A 17,365-nucleotide genomic window follows, 5' to 3' on the forward strand; every position below is an offset into this window, starting at 1 on the left:
TGGTTTGGTCCCCATCTTCTCGCTTTGAATCTCTTGGTGGCTATCTGGAGCTGGTGGTCATGTTCCTTAATCTATAAGCTAAAGACTTGACCGGTAGCCATCAGCAACTGTGGCTTTCTAGAACTCTGCCTAAATGTTAGCCCTGTGACTTTGGGTCAGCATAAGTCTTATCTGAGTCCATTAAATAGGAATAGTAATCTGTTGTCATGGGGTTACTGGAGAGAGAAAACAAGATAATAAAGATGAAGATGTTTGGCGTTAATTCTGAGTCGGACATGAGTTCGTTGAAGCAGAACAACCAACCAACAGGCTGACCAACCAATCGGACAAATGAATCCAACAGCACCGTCCTTTGATACCTGATGATAACAGCATCATCTTTATCCACAACAACAGAGTGATCTGATGCAGTCGGTTCAGTCGCTGTCAGAAAAACATCATGAGGGCGCCTGGGTGGCTCAGTGGGTTACGCCGCTGCCTTCGGCTCAGGTCATGATCTCAGGGTCCTGGGATCGAGTCCCGCATCGGGCTCTCTGCTCAGCAGGGAGCCTGCTTCCTCCTCTCTCTCTCTGCCTGCCTCTCTGCCTACTTGTGGTCTCTCTCTGTCAAATAAATAAATAAAATCTTTAAAAAAAAAAAAAGAAAAACATCATGACAACTCAGATGGGAACATTGCTGTCCCTGGCTGCCATTGGGGCGGGTAGCTGTTCGAGGCAGTGATGGGTCTGCAGCCAGAAAGCCTGAGCTCAGAGCTCAGCCTCACCTGGAAGGGTGATCCTGGACCAGTTACATACCTGCCTTGGGCCTCAGTTTTCCTGCCTGGAAAACAGCCATAAGGGTAGTACCTGTGTTGCAGGAGTGTCCTGAGGACAGATGTGCTAACTCACCCAAGGAGCTCAGCTCTGTTCTGGCCACCTGGGTGGGGCTCCATCACCGCCTACTTTATAACTGGGCAAACCTGGCCCAACTCCTCCCTAGTACTGTTTTGTGGACCAGGCCTTCTCCAGAGGCATGAAAAATTGCAGAGAAGGGCATTAAGATCACAATAAATTAGAACCATCGGGGAGCCAGAAAGTGGCTCAATCAAGTCCATGGATGGCAGGAGAAACCATCTAGGGCTACAGGGCGGTCAGATGTGAGGCCCTTGGGAGAACAAGGCATGGAGAATCGACTCCACAGCTCTCCTGTTACCAGCCAGTTACTGGGAAAGGCCAGAAAGGTCTGCCAGCTTCTTACTTGAAAAGAGACCTTTTTTGACCCAACTGAAGGCTTTCAAAATGGTGAAGGGGATTCCTCAAACTGTTTCTGCCCAAGACCATGAAAACAAGAGAATCTAACTGCAAGTAGGAACATGTGAAAACGGGCCAGACAACCTGAGGGGGTTCTTAGCATCCATGTGGGATATGTTTCAAAGCCAAGGAGAAGCAGAAGAGCAAGAGACAGGAACGCTTGGGCCACCAGATAGCCGTGGGTAGGAGCACGAGGGATCTCCGGGGGAGAAAACCATCCACGGGAAAGGTGCTGAGATCAGCTCGCATTTATCTGGTGTGGCCTTAGTCGGACCCACGCCCAGTTTAAAGCACTTCACGTCGATCAACTCATTTAAAAAATGATCAACAAACTCATAGGTAGGTAGTCTCACCATCTTCATTTCTCCTTTATATGAAGATAGAACCAAGGCACAGAGACTAACCTGTTGGAAGCCCTCCAGGATTTGGACAGAGGCTGTCTCTTGCTAGGACCCGACTCCCCAGCCCTCCCCTCAACCACTGCCTTGGTCGGGCCATCCGGAAGGTGAAGAGTATGTCACATGGTGGCTTGCCAAGGGATCTTGAGCAAGGGAACAAAGCAAGCTGGTGACCAACCTATTCCATCTCTAGACCCTTCACCGGGGAAGGGAGAACACAGACCTCCTCTTCTCCCTGCTTCTTCTTCTTAACTTGTTAATATGGACAATTTCAAATATACACCCATCGTCTGCGTCAACAATTATCCGGTATTTTCAATCTCATTTTATCTCCCATCATTTTCTCCTTCTGGAGTATTTTAAAGCAAATTCCAGACATCATGTCGTCTCACTGGTACGCACATATGTTGAACAGATCGGAGATTTAAAGAAAACCATAACCACCATGCCATTATCATACCTAATAAAATGAACAACGGTTCCTTAGTATTAGCCAATATCCAGTCCATATTCAAATTTCCCCAACTGGCTTAAAAATGTTTTTACAACGGATTTGTTCAAATCAAAATCTAAACGAGGGCCACCCATTGTATTTGGCTGTTAGAATTTTTAAGTCTCTCTTTAAGAATGAAACAAAGAGGTACCTGGGTGGCTCAGTGGTAAAGCATCTCACTCGTGATCTCAGAGTCATGGGTTCAAACCCCATGTGGGGCTCTGCCTTGGGCATGGAGCCTACTTAAAAAAAAAAAAGTAACAAGACAAAAAAAAGAAAAACCACCCTAAAACCTAAAAACCAACCTTTTAACTTTGGAGCAAATTCAGATTCAAAGAAAAGTTACAAAGCCAGCGCAGATTTCCCCTCCCTATACTTTAGTCCAGTTTTCTTCAATGTCAACATGTTACACAACCATAGCACATTTCAAAAGTAAGGAATTAACATCGATAATGTGACGATTAACTAAACTTCAGTTTATTGCGATTTCATCCGTTTTTCCACCAGCGTCCTTTTTCGGTCCCAGGATCCAGTCCAGGATCCCACGTGGCATTTGGTTATGTCTCTTGTCATCTATAATGGTCTGCCTTCTTTTCTTCATGCACTGAAGTTTGGAGAAGTTGTTGGGTCAGCTGACCCATAGAATGTCCTGTATTTGGACTTTGCTGAATGCTTCCTTCTGGTGGTTCTTCCTCTTTTTCCTTTGTGTCCCATATTGCCTATAAATTAACAGCCACGTGTGGAGGCTTGATTAGATAGAGGCTCCATATTTTTTTTTTTCAAAGGGAGAAATTCTTTATGGATGGTGTTTTGTACTTCTGCTGCATGACATTACATCCGTGTCTGGAGATCCCACTTTCAGTGAGTTCTGGAGGATCTTTTTATTTTCATCTATTTAATTTATTTTTTAAAAGATTTTACTTATTTATTTGAGAGACAGAAAGCACAAGCAGGGCGAGTGGCAGAGGGAGAGGGAAAAGCAGGCTTCCAGCTAAGCAGGAAGCCCCACGTGGGGCTCAATCCCAGAACCCTATGATCTTGACCTGAGCCAAAGGCAGAGGCTTAACCCACTGAGCCACCTGGAGCCACCCAGGAGCCCCTGGAGGATCATTTAAAACCCACATTACATGTTTGTTCTCTCTGTTGTTGAATTTTTGAAAAAAAAAAAAAAAAAAACCTTTTTTTTTTTTTTTTTTGTCTGAATAGCATTTTGTTGTTGTTGTTGCTGTTTTTTGGTATTACAGAGGTTTTGTTTTTTTGAGACATTCTGGTTTTTCTAATCAACTCTTAACAGGGCCAAATTATTGATGTTAGTCATTCTACCCTTAAAATAAACATGCTCCAAGGTTTTCATCGTCATCTATGGTAAGAAGTTTGTGAAGCAGAGCGAAGACGACCTTTTTTAGAGAGACTCTGCAAATGTGCAAGTGTCAGGGGTTGAACTGCCCCTGGAGTATAAGAGGTGGACTGCAATTTGCAGCCTCACAGGAGAGGTACCTTGGGCAGTGGAATAGCCACAGGACGCAAATCAGGACCCCACCTCTGGAGTGCCAGGAGCTGGGTGACCATGGCCAAATTCAGAGCCATCAGGTTCAGCTCTGCAGAACGTGCACTGCATAAACCTGGGGCAAATCATTCCTACGGATTGCAAAGTGAATGGCATCTCCTGAAGTTGTGCAGTCTACAACCTACACAAATGTATGTGGCCACGCTGAAAAGTTATGCAGCTCTCCGTGGGTCCCAGTTTTATCTTCTACGAACTGGATGCACCAGGGCCCTGGCAGGAAACAGAATGGATCCTGGATGGTTCAAATGAAGAGGCTTCAATGAAAGAGGCCTAATAGGCATAGGGGCAGAGCTAAGGGAGCAAACCAGGAACGAGGAAGGGTGTTGGGACTGATGCTGTTGGGACCGATGCTGTTGGGACCGATGCTGTTGGGACCTACTGCCTACTGCAACCTGGAGCATGGAAGCAGCAGCTGGAGCCCAGGAAGGATAGGTTATTGTCACAAACTTGGGAAGTTGGGAGGGGTCAGGGAAGATGCACCCCCATCTCTCACTACCTCCCTTGGCCTCCTGTCTTTTGTTGAACTCTCACACTGGCTGGACTGAAGGCGGCCAGGCGATGCATCTAATGTTCAGCCCCCCAGACTCAGAGTACAGCAGAGAGGGGTGACCAACAGAAAAGCCAGCACTCTAGGGCACCTGGCATTGGATTTTGATCTAAGACCCCTTATAATTCACAGTTCTTTCACTCTAGGCACAACATTTTAAAAAATACTAGGCTCCTGCTACCCCCTGAACCATGTTAAGATCCTGATGGGGAAGTGAATAGGGACAGGGCTGGTGTATGAAAGTGGACAGGGCTTCGGTCAGGACTCTGGGTCCCAGGCACCTACTCACAATGGAACACCCGTCTTGGCCCTGTGGACCCAGGCACACATCACGGTCCAAGTCCACAGCCCAGCCTCCTTCTCCTGTTCTGTGGTAATGTTCCTGCCACCTTCCGCACTTCCTCTGGCTTCCCCCGATATGTAGAATGATCCGAACCCCTCTCCCTCCCGCATTACGCCATTCCTGCCACACAGGCCTCTTTGCTCCTCCTGGAAACTGTGACATTCTAGCATTTGCTGTTCCCTCCCCTTGAAGCATCTCATGTACTTCCTTCCCATCATCAAAATCTCTGCACCAGTACCACCTCTTCCCAGAGGCCAGATCATTATGTTTTTCTTTTTTTAAGATTTTATTTATTTATTTGACAGAGAGAGTGGGGGAGCAGCAGGCAGAGGGAGAAGCAGGCTCCCCGCTGAGCAGAGATCCCAATGCGGGGCTCGATCCCAGGACCCCAGATCATGACCTGAGCCGAAGGCAGATGCTTAAGGACTGAGCCACCCAGGTGCCTCTAAATTATTTTTAAGTAATCTCTACATCCAGCATGGGGCTTGACCCCACAACCCTGAGATCAAGAGTCTTACGCTCATGGGACGCCTGGGTGGCTCAGTTGGTTGAGCAGCTGCCTTCGGCTCAGGTCATGATCCCAGCATCCTCCCTCTGCCTCTGTCTGCCTGTGCTCGCTCTCTCTCTCTGATAAATCAATAAAATCTTATAAAAAACAAAAACAAACAACAAAAAAAAAACAAGAGTCTTACGCTCCACCCACTGAACCAGCCCGGTGCCCCTTTCATATACTCTTTTTAGACTTTGGAGCGAATTCTTCAAATCCTGGTATATATGCTCTCCCTGAAGCCCATCTCGCTATGAACCAGCCACCTCTCAAGAGCTCGACAGATGGGGACTGTGCCTTTTGCCTCTGGGTCCTGGGCACCAAGCCCCGTACAATCTCACCTTAGCTGCTACAATTTCCTGACCCCGTATATATGCTCTGGATTTTATGTCTACAAACTGTGTGAATGTGGCTTGCTCTGGGATTTAATGTATATAAAAGGAAGCAGTGACAGATGATTCTAGAAAGGTAATTGGGGACCAGGTTGTGGAAAACTATGAATGCCAGATCAAGGAGAGTTTAGACTTGATTCTGTAGGTAATGGGGAGCCATTGCGGGTGTTTGAGGGAGAGCAGCCGGGGCAGGGGAGGGGTCCAAGAGGGACTTTCGGCCTCAAGCTTAAAGTGAGATCAAATCCAAATCCTTGGGATCCCTTGCAAAGGCCTGGAAGGGAATGACATGATCTGCTTTCTAGAACCATCTTTTCTAAAGGCCACTGGTGGATGGGTTGGAGGGAGGACTGAGGCAGAGAATAGCACCTGTTGAGCTTCTGTTAGGCATGAGCTTTCCTTGCGAATCTCGGTGAGAGTACCGTTTTGGAAACCGAAGTTCAAGAAGGTTAGGACAGTTGTCCCTGGCACCCCGTAAAAGTGTCTGAACCAGGGTCCCATTGGGCCCGGATGCCTGCAGGCGGGTGAGCAGTCTCTGTGTAGCACCAAGGGGCGCCCCCAGACTTTGGGACAGCTACCCCATGGCGGAACCTCTCTGGGTGGCTCGGGGCCGGCACGCGGAACAGATGGAAAGTTCCTCCAAGTGGAGCCAGACGGCAGCGCCGGGCTTTGAAACAAAATGGGTTACTTACTCGGAACCCCTGCTCCCCTATAAGGTTTAAAAAAAATTTTTTTTAACTTGGAGCTTAGTTAATACACAATATTACATGGATTTCAGGTATATAACAACGATTCGACAATTACAGATATTATGAGCTAGTTACCCTCTGTCACCATGCAAAGTTATTATGATATTATTGACTGTATTCTCTACACCGTACTTGTCCTCCCCGGGAGTTATTGATTTTATAGCTGGAAGTCTGTGGCTCTTAATTCCCTCCCCCTAGTTGCCCCCCCATTCCCCTCCAGTAACCCCCAGTTCCTCCCTCTCTCTCTTTCTCCCCATAAGACTCTGATTAAATTGACACGGTCTTCTGGTTACAACCAACGCCTTAGCTTTCATGATGCCTTAATTTTAAAATCCTAGAATTCATTTTTGGCTCTCCCTAGCATGAAAAGCTTTCCCCCAAAGCCTTTAATTCTGCAGCCCCCTATTTTTCCAATCAAAGGAAACTCCACGGGGCTTTCATGGTCTTAATTAATGACTCTCTAATCAGAGTTCCACTCTGCCCCCCCCCCCACCCTGGTTTCTCAATGAAGGGCTTATCTAGAACTTGTTTTGACTTCAAACAGACACTTCATAATAGTAAATGGCAACCGGAGTTTTATCAAGTGGAACAACCTTTTCTTTCTCTTTCTTCTGGGTCTTAGTATCAAAGCCACCCTTAGGGAATGCGGCCTTCCTTCCTGTCTGGTTTTCAGCAAAACATGCCTTCCCAGCAGCCCCCGGGGAAGGTGTTTTGGATTTTGCGCAACAAAGACTTCCAGGGTTAGTCTCGCTAAGGTGATGGCGCTAAGGTGATGGCGGCTGATATGCCCCAGGCTATCTGGAGGCTTTTGGGTTTAGGATTATACCTGACAATCCTTGCTTCAGGAGTAAATGCATGAATTTTGGTTAGAGATGTGTGTGTGTGTGTGGGGGGGGCACCACTTTCTCTTAGAACGAATGGCAGTTTCCTTCTTGGGTCTAGTTATCCACAGGACATCTCCCCTCACCCACTCCCCCCCCCCCAGCCCCTGCTATTTCCATCTGCATCTCTCTTTTTCTTTGTCACACACATCGAAATAACAAAGAAATAACTGTCACACAGCAGACAGTTACTGTTGCCTGGGGCTCAAAACTAGCGTGAATGTCCTCCAGATGCGACCCCCCCCCAGGAGGCAAGCTTGGCCCCCAGCTCTCCTCTTCCTGGGAGCCTGCGGGAAAGTCAGCAAAGGACTCACCGATTTGCTCGGGTCTCCAGCTTTTGCCTGAGTATGAGCCTGTTAGGCCCCGGGATACCCAGATGAGTGGGAAACGACCTTCGGCTTTGGTGCAGTGTGTTGGAGGACAGGGGGCAAATGCGTTAAGAAGCAAGCACGGTCAGGGAAGATGGGGGTGGGCACAGAAGGTTGTGGAAAGATCTCTGGAAGCTCCGGATGGGCATCAGTCCTAGCTAGAGAGATTGGTGAAGACTTGGAGCCTGGAGGGGGCCCGTGGGGGAGGTGGGGAGACCGACAGAGCGGGGGAGTGTGTCTTAGTCCATTTGAGATGCCCTAACAGAACATTGCAGATTGGGAATGGGGCTGAAAAACAGTAGACATTTGTTTTCCACAGTTCTGGAGGCTGGGAAGTCCCAGACCGAGGTACCAGCAGACTCAGGGTCTGGTGAGAGCCTGCTTCCTGGTTCACAGGGGTCTGTCTCCCCACGTGGCAGAAGGGACAAGGGAAGCTCAATAGGGTCTTTCTTATAAGGGCACGAATCCCATTCAAGGGGGTTCCACCCTCTTGACCTAATCCCCTCCCAAAGGACCCACTTTCTAATACCGTTGCCTTGGGATTAGGATTTCAACGTGTGAATTTCGGGGGACAGAAACCTTCAGTCTGTAGCAAAGGGCCTTCGAGACAGAGGGGAGCAGTCTGTAAGGATCTCAGTCTGTGGAGGGAAGGGGAGTGTCGTTCTGGGGCTGGAGCACGGGGAAGGGTTGTGCGCATTTGGGGGAAGACAGGCCGGGAATGCATGGAAGAGCCATCCAGAATAGACCAGAGGGTGGAGATCCCATCGGATACAGGGCAGGGGATTGGATTTCAGGCTGGGAAGTGTGTGTGCATGGTGGAGGAGATTCAGGGGTGGGGGTTGGCCCACAGGGCTGTAGAGGGGGTTGGTGTCCCTCCTGGGCTCTGTGGGCCCATCCTGGTTGGGTGTGTGTCCACCCAGAAACTAGGGGCCACCTGTCCCTAATTCACGCAAGCGCAGAAGGGCAGTGACCCCAGAGAGTGGAGTGAAGCTTTGAACCCGCAGAGTCTGAGGGCCACTGGCTGGTGAGGATGCACATATCCGGGGGTGGTGGCCTGTGGCCTCCCCAGGGACCGGGCATTCAGAGCAACAGGACCCTCTGTATGGTCACTCGGGTCCAGGGCTTGTCCTCTGTGATGTCAGGCTTTTGTTCACACCTTCGATTTGCTCCCCCGTCTGCAATCCCCACCCCACTCAGACCTCAGACTCTGGACCTCCTTCTAAGAAGAACCTGGCTCCCTACAGTCACCCTTAGCCCCGAACCTGGTCCCCCGAATCCCACAAACAAGTCCTCCTCATAGGTTTCCTTGTGAGCCCCCGCTTCCAGGGTGGCCCGGAGGTGAGGATGGAATCCTGGAGTCAGGGTGGGGGAACGGGGGAGAAAGGTGTTGGGGGACGGGCCACAGAGCAAGGTAAAGCCCTCGTTAACCTGAACAACTGACTTTGGGGGTGGTGGCTTCTTGCCGGCTCTTGAGAGGTTTGTGAGTGCACACGCGTGTGGTTCCTGGCATGCATACAGGTGTGTAGAGCTGGGCAGGCACCTTGGCTGAATCCCAGCCCTTCTACCTCAAGCCCTTCGGCCCCACACATAATCCTACCCTTGTCCCTCGCTGTGCCCTGGCTCCCCGTGCTCTCCCTGCCTCTCGGCTTTGTCCAAATCTCCCCTCCTGTGAGTTCGCATGGATTTCCCTGCTGCCAGACCCCTCCAGCCTCCTCTGAGTTGCTGAATTTGGATCACCTGGCATCAGGGACCATGTTTCTTCATGTTCCTCCTTCCTCAGGGTCCCCTAAGTCCAGCTGAGGCTGAAACTGTTGTCTAGCCTGGCCCGCCACCTCCAGGACCCCGCACAGAGCCTCACCTGTGCCCCTGGCTTCGTCATGCGCTGGGATCTGCTCAGTGAGCTGGGCAGACACAGCTGGTGAAAGCCGGACATGTCCCAGATCCTGCAAAGAGGCAGAAGGACGGGCACCCGAAGGTGCAATCTTGCCCATCAGAGAAAATTTTCTAACTGCCCCTGCAGGGCCAAGGGCCCCTTATCTCTCTTTGCTCAGAAGTGATGTGGTCCCTTCTGCTCGAACCTAGAGCTAGACACATGGCCCTGCCCCCAGCTGCACGGGCGCTGGGGAGGGAGGTCTCCTCTGTGCCCGGAGACCACAGCAGACCCAGACGTTGGTGAGCACTAGGGACATCTACCAGACTTACCCAGGCGCTTTTAGGGGAGATTCCTCCATCCATTGGATGCCTTGAATCAACCTCCACTTACTGACCTGAAGTTCTTCCTCATGTTCCACTGACCTTGTCTGTCCATCAGGCCCCGATTCCTCCTTGAGGCTTAAAGAACACGTTTAATTCTGTTTCCCCATGTGACTTGGGAGGTCTGGATCACTTCCTGCTAGTCTTCCCTCCTCCAAGTCCAGCCTTCTTCCCTAAGTTGCTCCTACCTGCCCCGGGGGGGGGCAGAGTTCCCCATCACAGACCCTCCGCTGGGGCATTTGTGGGAGGGCCATCTTGATTCGGAGTCATTGTGTCTGAACACCCCACCATCTTCCCACCTGTGCCAGGGTCACCTGCAAGGGACTGTATGTGCCCCACAACCCTGAATCATTCAGTGAGATCCTCACCCCTAGTACCGTGATATTAGGAGGTGGGACCTTTGGGAGGATCTTAGCTCAGGAGGGTGGAACCCTTCCCAAACAGGACTAGTGTCTTCATAAAAGAGGCCCTAGGGGGCTCCCTTGTCCCCACCGCCATGTGAGGACATAGCGAGAAGATGGCCATGCCTGAACCAGGAAGCGTCCCTTCCCTGACATCAAGTCTATCAACACCTTGATCTTGGACTTCCAGCTCCCAGAACGGTAAGAAATAAATTTCTGTTCTTTCTAAGCCTCTTAGTCTATGGGATTCTGTTACTACAGTAGATGGAGCCCACTAAGGTGTCCCCTCTCTGTCTTTATCACATAGCCGTCTCGGTAAGTTCTTTGAGAAGCACTGTTCGGACCGTGGCTACATCAGGAAGCAAAACCGATCACCATGTGAATTGAGATTTCGGTATTTTACTGGCGACTGGACAGACTCCCTTTTTCTTGGTGTTTTTTTTTAGGTTTTGTTTTTGACCCGTTTTTGGGTTGCTTTTTCTTTCAAACTTCTGTTTAAGAACATGGGCTCTTGTGACAGGCATCCAATTGCTGTCTTCTGAACGTCTACTTCATGGCCAATGTTTGGGGAAACGGGCAAGCTCACACCTGTAGGTTTGCCGGGCAAAGAAGCGACCCCTACCTCAGGAGGTGTGCGGGGAAAGAAGAAAAATTCAGGGTTCACAGCTTCCAAAATATCCATGCTTTGCTCGAGTTCTGGCCTGGCTAAGGACAGAAAGCTCGGCCAGAACAAAGAAGCCCTTCTATTGGGACTGTCCCGCTACCTTGAGTCAACTCAGCCCATTTCTGGGCTGTCCTGGGATCCAGAACAGTGGGGATTAGGGGCAGCTGGAGAAACCAGTGTGAAAACTGCTCTGGTCCTACATTGCCTCTCTGAACTTCTGGGGGGCGGGGGGCGGAAACAGCAGAATCACGTCCAACAGGGCACTTGGGGGGAGGGGGAGATTTCTGTTTTAGATTAACAGGAGGATTTATCATGCCAGAAGGTCAATATTTACCTTGGCTTCAGCTTGATGAGTATTTTCTTCTCTGTTCAGTGAGGGGCTCGTTCTGCTGACTTCAGCAGAATAGAAGATCTGTTTTTTGTCTGCGGAAGAGGATGCTGACTGATATTTTCTTATCAGAAAGGCCTGGTAACAGAGATGAGGAGGAGCCCCCCTAGTCGTGTGTGTGTGTGTGTGTGTGTGTACACGTTCACGTGCGTGTGGGGTTTGCCTCCTTCCACCAGGAAATCTGATCCCTCTTTGTACAAACAACCCCCTTTTTAAAGGCACTTTTGAACTTAGGAAACGGGGTGGGCACAGGCTCCTGGACAAATCACTTCGCTCCACTCCTTGTCTGAAAAATGGGAATCCTGAGAACCCCTGCCTCTTCGTGTCAACAGTGGAGGCACTCAGCGCAGTCCTGCCAGTCCCCGTTGGTGGGGTTCTCATTGTATCGAGGTTGGGAGGGGCTGGTTAGGGGATCACCCAGGGTCGCGGAGGAAGAGAGGGTTAGGAGCGAGCCCTGCGCGGAGCTCAGCTCCAAGCCCTTGGCAATGGCGGCTTCTGCCTTTTCCCAAGTGTTAGCATATTTTTGGGGGTGCCACAGGCACGGCTGTGGAATAGTCAGACGGGTGCTTGTGTGGTGTGCTGACAAGGCCAGCTGATCAATTCTATGACTGAGGACCACTCAATTCTAAGGGTACCACCTGTCCTTATTTTGGGGGCGCTCACACCTCCCCACTCTTGCAATCCCCACAAGCCTGTTTCACCTAAAAAAAAAAAACACAAATTACCTATTTTACACAATAATCTCCCCTACATTTATTTTATTCTTAAAAATTTCATCTTTTTTTCTTTTTTTAAAGTAGGCTCTGGGCCCAATGTGGGTCTTGAACTCACAACCCTGAGATCAAGAGCCAGATGCTCTACTGACTGAGCCATCCAGGTGCCCCTCCTGTATTTATTCTAAAAATAAAGTTTTGTTTTAAATTGTTGACCACAGAATAAGACAATAATGGGTTCATCCTGGGGCTCCAAGAGTCGTTGGAGAAGACTTTGCACACTCTGGGATATGAGCCTCCTGGTCAGCCCCACCCAGGGGGCTGGGGGTTGGGAAGGGTGGTGTTCTTAGATATTATTCTACACCAAAGCCTTGCAAATGATCATAATTAATGTTTATCGAGCATTATAAGGTATTACCTGCAGCCTTCAGGCACTTTGTGTGAATAATTCATCAAATTCTTTTCTAGCAAACGCATCCATCAGGTGCTGTTATTATTACTGATTTTACAGACTAAGGATGCTCAGAGAGGTTAGGTCACTTGCCAAGGTCACACAGCTGGTACTAGTTGGAGTTGGACTCTACTCACTGGTGTTCTCTGGGGCGGGGGAGGGGGGAGGAGTTTAGAGTGTGATGCCGTGAACATTTCTCTATTCTTCTAGGCCCTGCTGGTGGGGAGGGGGGGTCCAGCTGCTCCAAATCTGGCCTACAAGAGTGACCGCTTGATAAGGTTGGCTATATCCACAGCTGTCTTGGAGAAGGGAGTGGTGGATCAAGGGAAAAGTGAGTTACTGAAGACCAGACCTGGAAAGATCTTCAGAGACAAGCCAAACCACTTTTCACTTTACAAATGAAGATGTGGGGTCGGGGTGGGGTGGGGATACCAGAGAAGGGAGTTTACTCAAGGTCATCAACAAGTTAGTGGGGGAGCCAGGAGCAGACCTGGGGCTTCTGGGTCTGGCTGGTGTGGGAGACGTCCTAATTTCTTTTCTTGATTTTAGGCATCTTTGTCTTTTTTTTTCTCTTACCATCGAAATGGAACCTCCTCTTGTTCGCAGAGCTTTTGCCATTTTAAAGCCTTCTTAAAGAATAGCACACGTGGTCTAAATGGGGTAAACAAATTCTCTTTCTGTACTTGCCCTCACTGTAGGCAGCACCGTGTGGGACACACAGAAGTTGTCTGGTTCGTGGTCATGGGGCCAGAATGAGCTTTATTGGCCTAGGTATGAAGAAAAGGACCAACCTCAGACAACTGCCCCAAGTCCTGAAGTTGCTGGGATGAATTAATTCTTTTCCTACAGCTTTTCACCCTAAAAGAATCCTACAAAGCAAAGAGTAGTGTTATCCTGTCCTCTCCTAGGTTCCTCTAGCTGGGGTGCAGTCTGTGGCCCTGGGAAAAAATGACTTTAAGATAAAAAGGAGATTCTTAAAAAAAAAAAAAAAAATCTGTTCTCTTACTGTCATGCCCGCAGCATAAAGGTCATGTACAATAACATGGAATCTCTCTTGTCTCATTCTGAGAGTAAAGGAGAGGAAGAAGAAAGACAGAATGTTTACAAATTCCTGGGAGATGGGGAATGACCTCATCACTTCCTGGGACTTAGCCAGCTGTCCAGGGAGCACAGATCAGTTTTGGGGGAGGCCCTGAAATTCCGCTGACACCCCAAATTCTCCAAATCTTCTAGGCCTTGAGAGAGGGAGGGAGGACAGGATGAAAAGGAAGTCGTCCCAGGTCCAAGTGACGCTTCCCATTATGGGCTGCCCATGCGGAGACCGACTCATCCATCCCGAGTCTGTTGAGAAACTCGACACTTGGGAAGTGTGGGAGTGCCACTGAAAAGACCTGGGCAGGATTTGAGGGCACTAAGTGGAGAAAGAGGGGGTAGTTTGGGAGAGAGGGTGAAATGGGCTGGATATGAGATTTTGGGCTATGTACTCAAGGGGGTACCTATGGGATATGAATGAAAGAGGGCAAAAGCCACCGGGCAAAAGCCACCGGAGGGGGCCTTTCGGGCCAGGTTCCCAACAGCATCCCTCCGCCTTCCTCTAAAAACAATCCCATAATTCTCTTCCCAAATGTATTACAACCCATTAAACACTTCCTTATTGGATGGCTTCTCTCCAGATTTACTGACATTTTACAGACTGGGAGCTCCCCACTGTGAACAGGGCCAGAGGCAGTCTTAGGGCCTCTGCCAGCCCCTAGGATGCTTAGGTGGAGAAATTAGGGACTCCCAACCCGGGGAGTGGGGTACAGGCTGGATTCAGGTCCCACCTGTCTCTTGCATGAGGAGCGGTTCTGGGGGTATCCTGCAGCCCAGAAGAGATCAGTTTGGGGCCAGGCTGGTCGGTGGGCTCTGTAAAAGGTGGGAAGTGGGATTGTATTAGATCTCCCCTCCCCCCAGCTACTTTCCAGATCTGATGCCTCACAAATGGGTGATTCCAGAAACAACTTCTCAACCCTGACCCCGCGCTTTCCTCCATCCGTGCTACCGTTCACCTTGGAGAGATGGGTGTGGAGGTAGAGGGTGGAGGTGAACGGGAAGAGGATTCTAGGGAAGCCCGGGTGTGCAAGAGGTTGGCCCAAAGGGCCTCGGACAGGGACCGCGTTGCTTTTCCGGCTTCATTCTCGTGAGCCTCGGTTTCCACCTCTGAAAAATGGGAACGGTGCCATCTAACACAGAGGGCAATGTTGTGGGGATTAAACAACTTTGCCCAGGAGAAATCGCCAGGCATAGAGTGGGTGCCCCACGAGCGTTTGCGGACCCGAACAGGGCTCGCTCGGGAAGGTTCTAAAGAGCGTGTGCGCGAGGATGCAGGACCCCCCCCCCAGGCCTGCAGCCACTGGCGCCTCCTCGGCCGCGGACCGCCGAGGGTTAATGAAAAAGCCCCACGCCCCCTTTGACGGCGCTGAGCCCACCTCGCCGAATTTGAAAAGGCGGCCCTGGTGAGGCGTGGGCGCCCCCCCCCCCCCAGAAACTTCCAACTCCCGGCCGGGCTCCGCTCGCTCGCCGCCTCCGTCGCTCTGCTCCCGGCGGGGGCCGCGGGTTCGGTCCGGCCGCCGGTGCGCTCCCGCCTGTGCTCCCGCCCGGGCTCCGGGCCCCCGCGGGCGGCCGCGCAAGATGAAGCTGGCTCTCCTCCTGCCCTGGGCGTGCTGCTGCCTCTGCGGGTCGGCGCTGGCCACCGGCTTCCTGTACCCCTTCCCGGCCGCAGCCCTGCAGCAGCACGGCTACCCCGAGCCGGCCGCCGGCTCCCCCGGCAGCGGCTACGGGAGCCGCCGGTGAGTAGCGCGCGGCTGCGGGGCCTGGGGGGCTGAGGGCTGGGGGTCCCCCTCAGCTGGGGGCCGCAGACAAGGGGCTGGCTGCGGGCCGGGGTGGGGGGGGCGCTGGGCGGCGGTGGTGGGGGGAGTGGGGCGCAGGGCGGTGGGGCTGCGGCCGCGGGGCCGAGGGTCCGGAGGTGCGGGGCCCGGACTGCGGTGGTCTCTGGCCGCGCCCACCCTCTCTCTTCCTTTCTTTGCTCTCCCAACCTCCCCCTCTTCGGCTCCCGGGTCGGAGGGAGGGTGGCCGCAGTCTGCGGCAGAGGCGCGCGGAGGGGGCGACCGTGGCTCGGTCCCTGCGCGTTTACGGGTTCACGTGGCTCCGCCGCGCTCACCTGCGCGGCCGCGGCTTTGTGTTGGGGAGCAGGTTCCCGGGTTGCTAAGGTCGAGCGTCCGGGTGTCCCGCGTCTCCTGCCGGCTGCCCCAGGACACCGGAGGGGCGATTCCGTCCCGTCTGGAGGGCTGAGGCCGCGGAGGAGCCTCGGCTGCGCCTCCGCAGCCACTTTGGGACGAGGAGCCCGGCTCGGCTCGGCTCGGATGGGCTGGATCCGCGGTGGGGCGGGCGAAGGAGCGAGGTCACGGAGCCCACGGTGCCGGGACGCACCCGGGGCCTCCGCCTCGGCCGGCAGGTGGCGCCCTGGCCACCCCCCCACCCTCCCCGCCCGGGACGGTTGGGGCCGCGTCTCCGCACCGCGCGGTTGAATTCCCCCCAGAAAACGCGTAAGCGCTCGAGGAAAAGTTGCCAGACACCGCGTTTGCGCAGCTCACTCGAATTTAGCTTTCCCTCATTTTTTTTTTTTTTTAAGATTTTTAAATTTATTTGACAGACAGAGAGCACTAGTACAGGCTCCGGGCCGAGCAGAGAGTCCGATGCGGGACTGGATCCCCAAAACCCCGAGATCACGACCTGAGCCGAAGGCAGCGACTTAACCCACTGAGCCATCCAGGCGCCCAACTTTTCCTCATTTAATAATTATAACCCACACGGCTGTCATAGGTCTCTATTCATTCGTACCTTCCACGCCCTTTGATCCCAAAACCACTCCGAGGATACTTGTTACGGCATAACCGTTCCTTCGTTCCTTCCTTCCAGGGAGAAAGTTGAGCTCCAGAGGGAGGTCCCCAAGTTTGTGGCAACTCCAGATTGACCTTCCGTTGGCTTTCCCCAAATCCTGAGCTTTCTGCCGCACTACTTGGCATTATTATTACGGAGGAAAGCAAGAGACTGGTCCCAGTTCTTTCTCCTCCGTGATATTTATTTACCGAACCTGGGAGAGCTACCAAGATGAATCCTGGCAAAGTCTTATAGCCCCGGGAAACAGGGATGTTTTCTGCCGGGAACGGCTGGGTAAGGCGGGACTCTGAAAAGCCAAGAAGTGCTTCTGGAAAACTTTGCATACAATGTTATTTCCCTCATTGTGTTTGGGAATACTTGCCCATGGCCTCTATTAGTAGTATTCTCCAAACACCCACAGTCGTGTGGCCTCTGCGCATTTCCATAGGAGAAGAGTCTGAAAAGATAAACTTTGCAGGTTGTAGGATGATAGAGTTAACATGATCTCATTTATGCAAAAGCCATTCTGATTTATGGGTATGTAAATGTCCAGAAATAAAGCTTGTAGGCAAATAGCTCTTGCAGGGACCTGTATGGAGAGAACAGAGGCTGGAGGGCAAGGGGTGGTGGTCGTTGGTGAGGTGGGTGGAAATCCTTTTTCTCCCTCCCTCCATTCGGGTCTCTTTAGCATCTTTTCCCAGCGGCATAGATTCAAGGATTATTTTTGTAATTAAAAAGTGTGGGAAGGAAAATCCAAAAGGGCTGCCACAGGGTGGGTCATGCATGTTGGGAAGAGCCAGAGGTGAGGTCCACGAAGGAGGAGAGTGAATGGGGACTGGCCTTCTGGTGGTCGGTGGGCTGGAACTTGGGGGCTGCCACAGGAACTTGGAAGAGATTGTTGTAGCATAAATAAAAAGAGGCCCAAACAATCGTGGTAATCTTCCAGAACTCCTTCTACCAGGATGGGAGCCGGGAGAAGGAATAATTAGGTTTAGAGAGGCTCTGG

General features: G+C 51.5%; 1 protein-coding gene and 2 long non-coding RNA genes across 6 annotated transcripts in view; 1 reads left to right on the forward strand and 2 right to left on the reverse strand.

Moving 5' to 3' along the window:
• Positions 1-2,635: 2,635 nt before the first annotated feature.
• LOC309854776 lies at positions 2,636-11,312 on the reverse strand. Of its 2 annotated transcripts, none has more exons than XR_014306423.1 (2): positions 11,224-11,312; positions 2,636-2,899 (listed from the first exon to the last, which is right to left on the reverse strand). It is a non-coding gene; the product is annotated as an uncharacterized lncRNA (long non-coding RNA). The 2 variants fall into 2 exon arrangements; XR_014306424.1 differs by lacking the exon at positions 11,224-11,312 and adding an exon at positions 5,943-6,240.
• Positions 11,313-13,180: 1,868 nt separating this feature from the next.
• LOC309854775 lies at positions 13,181-15,939 on the reverse strand. Of its 2 annotated transcripts, none has more exons than XR_014306421.1 (3): positions 15,641-15,939; positions 14,265-14,346; positions 13,181-13,852 (listed from the first exon to the last, which is right to left on the reverse strand). It is a non-coding gene; the product is annotated as an uncharacterized lncRNA (long non-coding RNA). The 2 variants fall into 2 exon arrangements; XR_014306422.1 differs by having other exon boundaries at positions 13,181-13,832; positions 15,641-15,926.
• Positions 14,934-17,365, forward strand: part of COL26A1 (collagen type XXVI alpha 1 chain) — a 123,439-nt gene continuing 121,007 nt past the window's right edge. For both annotated transcript variants that reach the window (XM_082714248.1, XM_082714249.1), the window contains exon 1: positions 14,934-15,269. In XM_082714248.1, coding sequence (XP_082570374.1) covers positions 15,112-15,269 — 158 coding nt within the window. In that variant the 5' untranslated portion in view covers positions 14,934-15,111. The remainder of the gene's footprint in view (positions 15,270-17,365) is intronic.

This window comes from Mustela nivalis (genome assembly GCF_964662115.1).
Source record: "Mustela nivalis genome assembly, chromosome: 19".
NCBI classification, from domain to species: domain Eukaryota; kingdom Metazoa; phylum Chordata; class Mammalia; order Carnivora; family Mustelidae; genus Mustela; species Mustela nivalis.